Below are 11948 nucleotides of genomic sequence, written 5' to 3' on the forward strand. Positions count from 1 at the left end.
GGTGCTAACCATCATGGCGAAAATGCTGAATAATTTTTTTTAGGAACTGTTTTTTTATTTCCTGTCTTTTACATGATATCAATTTTCAAATCTCCGAAAATCTAAATTAATAATGTAATGTACCTACGAGATTCCTAAAAATGCTGGTCCTAATGCACAATAAATCGAATGACTTTCTTTTCGAAAATCGATATTCCTTTGTACAAAATATCTAATGACATGACTTTGAAATTCGATACGATTACATACAAAAAGCCTAGTGACAATTCTTTGAAAAACACTACAAATAGGTACTAAGATCACACGATAAAAATTATAGTTCTTGACTGGATATATGTAGATTGTTATGTTTAGGTAAATAGGTTAGGTTATGGTTAGTACTGCATCGGGGCTGAAGGCCCAAACTACACAGATACAGAAGCTCGGCTCAGCGGAGCTCCGTCGACTTTGTCACGTTATATTTGCTAAAGTCAACTGAACGAAATACCTACTAAATGTCGTTAGAATTATCTTGGACTAGCGATTTTGTTTGTACCTACATTAGATATTTTAAACGTAGGTTAACTGAACCACAAACATGTATCTTTACGAATTTTGTACATTTTAAATTTTGATTTTCGCAGTTTTGTTTTTAGAAATATCGTAGATACTTAGAAATTTTGATTTTCGAAATTTTGCTACGAGCCATTTTTAATATTTTATATTTTATCAAACCAGCTGTTTCCCGCGATTTCGTGTACGAATTCATTTGTGCGTGCCATCGGGAACAATTAACCTAAAAAAACATAACATTAACGTTCTACACCGTGTTATTTTTGATTTCCGTTAACTTAAACACAACAAAAGAAGGTTAAAAAACTGACTTTTTATGATCTCTCTCTTATGTGATGTGTCACGTCAATGTCGCTCGTCAACTTTGTAAATTTTATATTTTAGCCTTTACTTAAAAATTACTGTAAAGTTATTATACTTACGTATGATAAAAAAAAAAACTAAAAATATTTTTTCACTTCTACAAAAGTTGACCAGGTAGTTTATGAGCCATCTGCCGAAGCTAAAGGAGATCAATAAATACACGGTGTATAGGTATCCGTCGTGATTCCTCACCCCCTCCCTATCTATATCCACACACGATGACATTCCTAACCCCCCGCGTCCAACGATCCACTTTGATCCAGCCCGGACCGCTTTGAGCCGGTTATCGCCGCACTGGACCGGCTACAACTGCTCCAGATACGCTACATAGCTATGTTAAAGGCATTCTAGCTAAGCTCTACTGAGTTGCTAAACTTTAGACGTTTTGAATGGCTTACTGAAGATATGTTTGTTGAGTTGCCTCGTAAACGACGAGCAAATTCTTTCCATTACACATTGACTGAAACAAGTCATAAATCCTGACTGATTTCATATTTGATTTGATTGCCATGTATAAGTTTTTAGTCTAGAAGTTGATAGGTACGGAACTACGGAGTAAGAAAAAAAAACGTAATCATAAAAATTTCATTTTTAATACAAGCTTTTTTTGCTGACTGTACTTTTGTTGACTGTACTTGCATTGTCACCCTGCAATTGTAGTTTATTTGCATACCAAATTTCAAGTCAATCTGACAACTGGAAGATTGTCAAATTTAACTTGCAAGATTTGACTACAGACAGACAGACAACAGGTGAAACTAAATAAATGCTTGTAAAAAATATTTCTGTTCACCGCTTAGGTAGGTAAAAAGGTTGCCTGGAAGAGATCGCTCTTAAGCGATAAGGCCGCCTATTGCTTACCTTGTATTTTTTTTCTCTGTGTATCTGTTTTCATTATCGCTTACTATTTCAATAAAGAGTTTCGTATTGTATTATATTGTAGGGGTCAGTCTGTATTTTTCCTTATAAACGTAACGTAGGTACTTCAGACCTTAAGGCTGTTGGTCCATGTCCATCAAATTTTAACCAAGTATCTCTTTTGCAGGCCAACATGTAGAAATCACACCCAGAATCGAAGTGCGGCCCGTGGGGGGAGAGGTGAACGTGCTCTGCAAAGTGGGGTACCCGATTGATAGTTGCCGGTAAGCCAGCAAATTCTGATTAATTACATAAACTCATATCTGTACAAGGTGTTAATTAAGTGACTGAAAACCTTAGACACCCTAACAGCCTAGCTAGCTACGGAATGGGAATATTGCTTTCCCATCTTTCAGATTTTCCCATCTTGTAGCTGGCTACCAAATGGTATTTTTTTTCCGTCTTGTAGCTAGCTACCACATGGGAACGATTCCCCATCTTGTAGCTAGGTAGTAATTGGGAACTATTTCCCATCATGTTGCTAGTTACCAATTTGGAATTATTTCCCATCTTGTAGCTAGCCACCAAATGGGAATATTTTGCCAAATACCAAATCTGGTTACGAGATGGGAAAATCGTTTTTTTCCCATATTTTTCCCATTTCGATGCGACTTAGCTCTAAAGCTTTCATAAGCTTAGCTTAGCTAATAACGACATCTCTTGTCCGGGTGAGCGGTTAGTTCCAATGGGGTGCTGAAAGTTTCTCGATGAGGGCTACAGCATAGATGTCGCTAGTGCCGCTGCTTAAGTGACTAAATAAGAAAACAAACAAGCTGAGATATGTGGTGCATAGGAGAAATTCGTGTCTGTCTGTATCACTGTCCAGTGTGTGTGTAGCACGTGGCACGGAATGCCGAGGACCTGGGTTCGATTCCCAGCGCTGGTCTTATTTTTCTGGTTTTTCTATGCATCTATATTTCAGTTTGTATTTTTGACTTAGCTTAGCTGACACCTAACTTCAACATGTCCCATAATAAAGGTTTTTTTTTAATATTAACTGGCCGTTACCCGGGATTTCGTTTATCGCTATCCCGCGGGCGGGAACTATGCAATTCTTCGGGATAAAAACTATCTTATCTCTTTCCCCGACTCAAAATAACTGTGTACCCAATTTTATCTAAATCCATTCAACAGTTTTGACGTAATGAGGTAATAACCTAACTAACAATAACCTTCCTTCTTCGCAGTCTGGTAAAAAGTTGGAAAACCCCCGACATTGCCACTTTAAAGTTCAATATCTCAAAAACGGCTGAACCGATTTTGATAAAACATATCTAAGAGCCATCGCTAGAAAGCCTGCTTCCAAATAATAAAAACCGCATTCAAATCGGTCCACCCGTTTAAGAGCTACGGTGCCACAGACACACATAGCGGTCAAACTTATAACACCCCTCTTTTTGCGTCGGGGGTTAAAAACAAACAGACTTATAAACTTTCGCATTAATAATATTAATGGGTTTTTTTTACATGTATTTGTTTCCTGTTTCAGGATGACTGTGGGTGGTTTCTCTTACATACTGCGAGAGAACCAGGTGAACCCGGGGGATAACGTTGTATACGCCGGCAGAGGACTGCGGGTAAGCACAACATTGTAAAGCGTGTCACACACTACGCAGATACGATAATATTTTATCTGCGTGTAATAACTTAATGATCTGAAACTATCACACACTACGCAGATACGATAATATACGAGACGATACATTCAGTCTAAATACTTCAAATAATACAGGATGTTTTCGTGTTTATCTCTTCTAGAGCGGGGCTCTCACATCAACCTGTATCTATCTGCAGATAAAATACTATACCATATTTATATCGGCAGATATTATACACGGATCAATTTATATACGCAGATAATATCTTTGCCATCTTTCGATATATGTCGGTGCCCACAGATACTTCACGATAAAATGTAAGTTATCTGCGCTGTGTGTATAGGGAGCGATATTGACAGATAGATATGCGTTCAGATACAGATATCTTATCGTATCTGCTTAGTGTGTGACACGCTTAGCACTTATTTAAGCAATAACTAGTTTTACTCGGGGCTTCGCACGCGAAAATCATTAGACCAGCAGTAGAACAGAAATTCCGGGATACAAAATTCCCGCGGGAATCCCCAAAAATCAGCTCAGTTTTTAATTTCGATACAAAGCAAGTTTCGATACAAAGACTGGGGGAATAATAAATAAATAAATATCACGGGACAATTCACACAAGCTTAGCAAAGCTTGTGTTATGGGTACTAAGCAACGGATACATATAATTATATAGATAGATACATACTTAAATACATATTAAACACCCAAGACCCGAGAACAAACATTCGTATTTTTCATATAAACATCTGCCCCGACACGGGAATCGTACCCGGGACCTCAAGCTTCGTAGCCAGGTTCTCTAACCACTAGGCCATCTGGTCGTCTAAACTAAATACTAATATACTTGTCGTATGATAGGACTTAGAGGGCCGGGATCCGACCCTGACATGATCAATGTGGGCATAACAAGTGGGATTCGGGCAGAGAATGAAACTATTTTGAAGAACTAACAAAAGTCCACTAATTGCGGACAAGATAAAACCAAAACAATACGAAACTCATTCACTGAAATCTTAGAAATGCAACTATCATAACGATTCACAATAACTTAAGGAAAAGCCTAGAAAGAAACGCTAAAGAAACGCGTAACAGTTCCTGAGACTGTCGACTCGGGCCAGTCAATTACAAACTGACAATTGACGATCGCTTTTCCCGCGTCCAGATCTCAGGCTCTGTCAAGCGCGCCACGCGCGTTTGGCCGCGCCACGCTGGCGTTTCGTAAGTGCTTTATTGCCAATCCTTAGTAAACCACACATAGTAATGACCATACAAGGACCATACTCATAATTCTACATACTATTAAACTGTTCACAGGAAGGTGAATGTGGTGCCCGCATCAGAAACATCCGCGAGGAGTGGAACGGGAATGTCAGCTGTGTGCTGCCTCCCCAGAGCGGCAACATAGAGGTCACAGCCACCATGCGGCTACTCGTGGCGCGTTAGTATAAGACTATAATAGACGTTATGCTACGTTTACACCCTTGCTGAAGTTTGCCAAGCGTCCACAAACTCCAAGCGACTCATATTTGTTATGCCGCTAAAATTCGTTTGTCCTTATCTGTCACACATTTGTATTTGTTAGAAAGGGACAAAGCACCTTGTTACATGAATATATACCACACGGCGGCCATTCGTTCTTGAATCTATAAGCACGACGATGTCTGTACACGCGTCAATGTGTGGGTAAGACACACAGGGCTGACTATCGCAAAACACTAATAAGTGCTACCAATGACATTTAAAGCTACTTATATATTATGTGAAACCATATCAAAAATACAAACTGAGACATGGATGCACAGAAAAACCAGAAAAAGAGACCAGCACTGGGAATCGAATCCAGGTCCTCAGCATTACGTGCTGCGTGCTATAACCCCTACACCACTGCTGGACACGAATCTAGACACGAATTTTTCCTATGCATACATATCTCAGGTTGCTTATTTCTACTTTGCTACTTAAGCAGCAGCACTAGCGACATCTATGTGGCGTCGACAGACGTCACACTCTTTCGGAACCAACCGCTCACCCAGACAAGAGATGTCGCTACTAAGCAATCAAATTATGATTCCCAGTGCTGGTCTCTTTTTCTGGTTTTTCTGTACATCCATGTCTAAGTTTTTATTTTCGATATGGTTTCACGGGATACCCGTAAAAGTAACGAATTTGGAGTTGAAATAAAAAATACAAAAAGACTCCAAAAAACCAATCATACTTTAATTTCATTTGTCTAGAAGACATAGAAACTTCAGTCTATCTTGCTTATTTTGAAACAGATATTGATGATTTTTACGTCGTTCGTTTTATTCGTCCGTGTACTTTCTCAACCTCGTATCTGCCCACATTAAATTGCTTAGGAATCATCTTTATATTCAGTACGATAGAGTGTTGATTTGTTTATACAATTCGGGGAGATACGAGGTTGAGAAAGCACATGGACGATTTCATGCATTTTCCTATTGTATATTTTGACAGGTGCCCCCGGTGAAGTGCAGCTGGTGAGCCCCCAGCAGCCCGTGTTCCGCGAGGGTGACAGGTTCGACGCCATGTGCGTCGTGCCCGACGGGCGGCCTGCCGCCAAGATCACCTGGTACCTAGGTATGTTTAAAAAAACAACTTTACAACAGGTTGTAACATTCAGATTGGTCAGTATGGGAAAGTCTGAAACTATAAGACATACGAAGATCTGTTCTTAGGAACCTGTCATCGATTTTAGTAACAAGAAAAACTGCATTAAAACCTTTAAATAACCTAACCATGAAAAAATCATTTTTAATACAAGCGTTTTTCTGACTGTACTTTTTGTTGACTGTACTTGCATTGTCACCCAAACTACATTTGCATACCAAATTTCAAGTCGATGCCATTAACCGTTGAAGAGATCCGTCCTGCGGAGACGATCCTGGCTAGACTACAAGGATGTCACTACTAGATTATTGTATTGTCACGCGATTTACATAAGTATTCCAAATTTCAAGTTAATCTGACTACCTACTGGAAGTTCGTCAAATTTAACTTGCAAGATTTGATTACAGACAGACAGACAGACAACGGGACAGGTGAAACTAAATAAAAGCTTGTTAAAAACTTGAACTCAGGAATCTGTTACTGTTCTTTCAGACGACACCCAGCTTCTAGAGAACATCCACCAGCCGGTCCTCTCGCCGCAGACTCCTGACGACCTTCAAACCATCAGCCAGAACGTGACGAGGACCCTGACTGCTGATGATGACGGCAGACGGCTGGTGTGCCGCGCCGAGCACGCTGCACTCCAGAGGCCGAGGGAAGCGACCAGGCAGTTAAGCGTGCACTGTGAGTATGGCGGGTAGTGGGGTCTACAGGGTGGTATGGTCGACCAAGAGAGTGCTTTTCTCAAAAATGTCCGTAAAAGTCTAAACTCAAACTCATTATTGCTTTGAAACAATAGAATACTGAATCAAACCTGTAAGGGCACTGCAAAAATTAAAAAGATTGCAGGCGCGCCAGCTCGACTCGTAATTTATTATTGTCGAGTCTCAAACTTTAAAACTGAAAACGGCCATGGAATGTTGGCTAGTGCAAGTCGTATACAGCCAACTCAAATGGCTGCTATCAGTTATTTTGTTGGAACTCCAACAATTTTTTATCGGATCTGAAACAGCTTCTGGTGTTTTCGGTGGAAAAATACACCTGCTGTTTTTTTTAATGTAAAATGGCGGGAAAGCATGAATTTTACTGGAATAAAATTAAATGTCATAATATATTTTGTTGAGAAAAGGTTTATTCTAATTTAGTTTTTTTCCTTCGCCAATTTTGAGAAAAACTTTATAATTAATCTCGGCGCTGGAATAACAATTACTGGCTTCGTATTAGTTAAACGGACTCGCCAGCTCGTCCGTTTAATACTCATACTCAGCCAGCAATTAACTACTTCCAGGCCACGACTATAATCTACTATTACCAATTTTAATGTGATGACAGTTCCTACGTTAGAAATAAAACAATAAGGCTGGCTGTCATATGACTTGTGAGTGAAAATAGGCTTCGACGTTTTAAGCACGAGCTTGGCGGTGAAGGAAAACATCGTGAGGAAATCCGCACTGGACCGTTTGGGAACTATTGCCCAAGCCCTCTCATTCTGAGAGGAAGCCTAAAGCTTGCGGTGGAATGTTTATAGGCTGGAATGATGATGATCATGAATTATTCCTAATGCAAATTGGCACAACGTTATTTCGCATAATTATTAATTGATATGACATTAATTCGCATAACTGAACTGATTATGCGCTTAATATTGAGGAATATTGTGTTGGCATAAATTAATAAGCGTACCTTATTTTGAACATATATGTATACGTATTAAAAAGTTTTAGTAAAAGCCTTAGACACGACGACATCGGAGAGTTGCGGGTAACAGGTCGTTCATTGTGGCGTTCTAAGTGGGAGGCCTTTGTTCAGCAGTGGATGGAAAACTTAACCTCCTTGTATTCCACAGACCCGCCGAAGCGTCTAGAAGCCGGCCAGATCACCATGTTCGGTCTGAAGCTGTCAGCCGAGGGTCGCTTGAACGTGACCGTCCGTGCCAACCCCCCTCCCCGCGCCGAGTGGACCGTGGCCGAGCAGAGACTCGTCGCCCCCCAGTCCAGCGACGATGGCAGCGTGACCGCCTTGGAGCCAATCCACCTGGTAAGTCGCCTGGTCTAGTCTCTAACTTAAGACTCCATCTGGTAAGTCACCTAGATAGAGGTCACACTTAGACTCCTTCTGGTAAGTAACAGAGCAATTACCAACTCGAGACTCTATCCGGTAAGTCACGGCCTAGACTAGCCACCAACTATCTGGTAAGAGTGGTAAGTCATAGACTAGTTACCAACTGGCGCCTGTCTTGGAAGCCGGTCAGGTCAACATGTTTGATCTGAAGCTGTCCGCCGAGGTCGCTTGAACGTGACCGTCTGCCAACCCCCCTCCCCGCGCCGAGTGGACAGTGACATGGTATCTTACTGAAGACTCCTTCTGGTAAGTTTATCTAGACCGAGTCACACTCAAGACTCCTTCCGGTAAGTCACATATCTTACTCTAGACTCCTTCTGGTAAGTCCCCAGACTAATTACCAAGTCGAGACTCTTTCCGATAAATCACGATCTAGACTAGTAACCAGAGCTTATCCATCTGATAAGTCACTCTAGGTTACCAACTTTTGTCAAACCTTTTTTGTTTTCCACGCAGATAAAGCTAATAATACCTAATTTAGAATAAACTTAATAATTTTAAAAAAATAACGTGGTTTCTTTCTTCCCCAGGGCGGCGGCTACTACAACCTCTCTCTCGTGCTCGCTCGAGTGAGCAAAGAGGACGTAGATCGCGTCTACTACCTGCGCGCGCGCAACGACCTCGGACAGGAGGAGTTCGCAGTACGGATCAGCACTATGGACGAGCCCGCCGGTGAATATACATACTCATTTTCATACTGCTACTTATACTAATATTATTACTCATATTCGAACTCGTATTCATATTCATACTCGTATGCATACTCACACTCATATTCATACTCATTCTGAACGAAACCCAAAGAGGCGCGGAAGCGATACCTGAGGCAGCAGTTTGCGGTGCGTGCAGCGCTGGTAGACCCAAATCAACATCATAATATCCACTGTTAGACATTATCCATAGTTATAAAACAAACCTAACCTAACCTACCAGCTAGTTATCAATGGGAAAAAAAATTATGACAAACGATGAGTCGAACAAACATTACATTATGACTAGCGAAAAGTATGCGAACTTTGTCGCTCCCAATAATTATACATACTTATGTTCATTCATGCTAATACTCATATCCTAATAGCCGCTTGAGTGCATTGGGATCATCTACAGCAAAGTTGCTATTTGTACTCTACAGGCATTTAAGAATTTGTCACATCCAGTGTCAAAGTGCCACTACATACATGTCATTCTTCTTTAACCTGTCCTCTCCCAGAGGCACAAATTTGTGCCCAAATTCCTTTGATCCTGTTATCCTGGGAGATGACAGATTAATCTGTTACCCTTGTAGTACACGCATTAAAATTACTTTTTTTATAATTTTGGGTTTTATTCGCTAAAGCCACGTTATGTTATAAAACATATTCATATTTACACCCATCTTCAAACTCGTATACTATTACTTATTCTGTGCTCGTATGCAACCATATTCATACTCATCAGTAACATTCGGTTTCGACGTAACTTGTGATAACAATCATTATTATGGTAGACAATAATAATACTTAATATAATTAATGATATCACTTTGTCATAAATTTAATTTGAAATATTTCTGCATAAATATGATTGGGTAAGACTGAATACTTCTGTAAATATTTTTTTATTTTTTTCCATACAACTGTCTATATTCAAATCCTAAATTAAACCCAATAAAAAACTATACCAAAGTGTTCAAACAGACAGACAATCATCTGCAGAAATATTCTGGATAGTCATACATTTAAAACACATTTATTTGTACAATTGTTATTGACATACAAAACAAAAACATGTAACATCATTTACATTTCATACATCTTTTGGCTCAAGTTTAACAAGTTATCATGTACTACCGACAGCATACAAGGCATCGTTCTTGCCGCTCAGATTGTACGGTAAGAAAAGAAAGTGTAAGAATGATAGTCTAGGAGCCTGCGTTTAAAAATAATGCATTTTATCATTTTGCGATTTTTTCGTACAATCCATAAATCAAAGCCTTATTTAGTGTCTAAGCACACTGCCGAAATTACATGACCAAATTTCGGCATTATTACACCTGCTCTATTAAATCTACCACCGAGTAGATTTTTTGACATTCATAATAATTTCTCCTAATTCTTGTGATAGCCTAAATTAAGTAAAAGTATTTTGACTTTGAACATTAAATGTTGAGGTAGCTTTTTACCAATAATAAATTCCGAAAGTAAAATTATCTATCAACAAAGAAAGGTTTGGAAGAATATAAAATGTAATGAAACAGGCGTAACCAAATCACGCGAGTTTCTGTAATGACCGCCCGAATATTCGGAACATAAAATCAGCCACGAAATTTCGGTCGCGCAACTTCGGCATAGTCTGCTTAGACACTAAATTAGGTCTTATAAAACTAATTGATATTTGAAAATGAAGCTTGCATGGCATTGGAAAAGATCGATTGATAATTATTGTACTAAATTTCTATACATAATAAATAATGAATAATACATATGTACCTATACATATGTATTTACCTAGTTGTACATAATTTTAATAGTAAAGTACGACGTAAAATAGTGTAAAAAGGGAAAAAGCTAAGTGAAAAAAAATTGTAGCCATGTTCAAGTAGGTAGTACATCAAAAACGCGAAAGATACAAAAAAAGACGTTCCCTCTTTTCATTTCCACTCTTGTTACGTCGTACTTTACTTTGTTTTTTTTATTGATTTACATAATTTGATTTGTATTTTTTTTTATATATTATGCAAGAATGATTCCAATATCTCCAGATATTAATATTTTGAAGTAAACAATAAGGTGTATATATTTATATTTATCATATCTCTCCATTATAATTACTATCTAAATAAGTGGAACGATTCTAGAATCCTGACGAATAGAGTAATAGAGTAGAAATAGGAGACAGATTTTTTTGCATGTTTTCATTCATTTTAATAAGTCATGTCGTGAATGCTATTTAAACAGTATTTGATGTTAATTTGATAATAACTTGTACTGATTGTGTCCCTTATGTGTATCAGGCATGCAGATTTTTAAAATTTATTTTGTAAAAAGTTAAGCATGAATTCAAACACCTTTAACCTGTCATCGTGATCGTCACGTTATGTGACACGTTACTGTACATTGACTTATTTTAAAATTATTTATAAATTAATGGTGTTCGAATTAATGCTTAACTTTTTATATCACGTCAGTGTCACCTTTGATTTTGACTGTTTATCCCTGAAAGACTATTTATTCGATCAACTGCACATTCTGCTAAACGAAAATTCGGCGAACCATTTGTTCGGTGAAGAATCTGTTCAGTGAACTGAAACTTGTTTGTGACAGGCGTGGAGCTCGACGCAGGCGCTATAGTGGGCATAGTTGTGGCCGTCCTGGTGCTGCTTTTGGCCGTCTTCCTGGCAGTCTTCGCCAAAGCCACCGACCGGTGGTGCTTCGCAGGTATGTTCACTACACTGTGTCCTTGTTAGTAATAAATAATAGGCAAAGACACGGGCGTGCTGTTAGGGCCAGATTACCTATAAAGGCAATGTTACCTTTGTACCCACAAAACCTAGGGGCTCCGCGGCGCGTGACAAAAAAACTAAACTACAGCGTTTCTCTTTGCTACTCTGCAACCACACGTGCAAAACAGCTGCGTCTGATCGACTTTTCCAAAATTTACTTTTAACTATGTCTCGTTTGGTGTAAGAGTTGTCTATGCGACCTGTTCTTTTATGTGGAAGTTGAGAAGGGTGGATTTCTGCATTAAATCCCTATTAGGAACGCCTAAACAGCACGTTCGTCT

The 11948-nt window shown here is 39.1% G+C and overlaps 1 protein-coding gene across 1 annotated transcript in view; it reads left to right on the forward strand.

Annotated features, from left to right (window-relative positions):
* Nucleotides 1-1320: 1320 nt before the first annotated feature.
* Nucleotides 1321-11948, forward strand: part of LOC141443719 (fasciclin-3-like) — an 11661-nt gene continuing 1033 nt past the window's right edge. The window contains exons 1-9 of the mRNA XM_074109068.1: nucleotides 1321-1339; nucleotides 1961-2057; nucleotides 3323-3410; nucleotides 4752-4875; nucleotides 5913-6035; nucleotides 6558-6749; nucleotides 7912-8102; nucleotides 8717-8858; nucleotides 11489-11602. Coding sequence (XP_073965169.1) covers nucleotides 1321-1339; nucleotides 1961-2057; nucleotides 3323-3410; nucleotides 4752-4875; nucleotides 5913-6035; nucleotides 6558-6749; nucleotides 7912-8102; nucleotides 8717-8858; nucleotides 11489-11602 — 1090 coding nt within the window. The remainder of the gene's footprint in view (nucleotides 1340-1960; nucleotides 2058-3322; nucleotides 3411-4751; nucleotides 4876-5912; nucleotides 6036-6557; nucleotides 6750-7911; nucleotides 8103-8716; nucleotides 8859-11488; nucleotides 11603-11948) is intronic.

The sequence above is a fragment of the Choristoneura fumiferana genome, chromosome 28 (genome assembly GCF_025370935.1).
Source record: "Choristoneura fumiferana chromosome 28, NRCan_CFum_1, whole genome shotgun sequence".
In the NCBI taxonomy this organism is placed as follows: Eukaryota; Metazoa; Arthropoda; class Insecta; order Lepidoptera; family Tortricidae; genus Choristoneura; species Choristoneura fumiferana.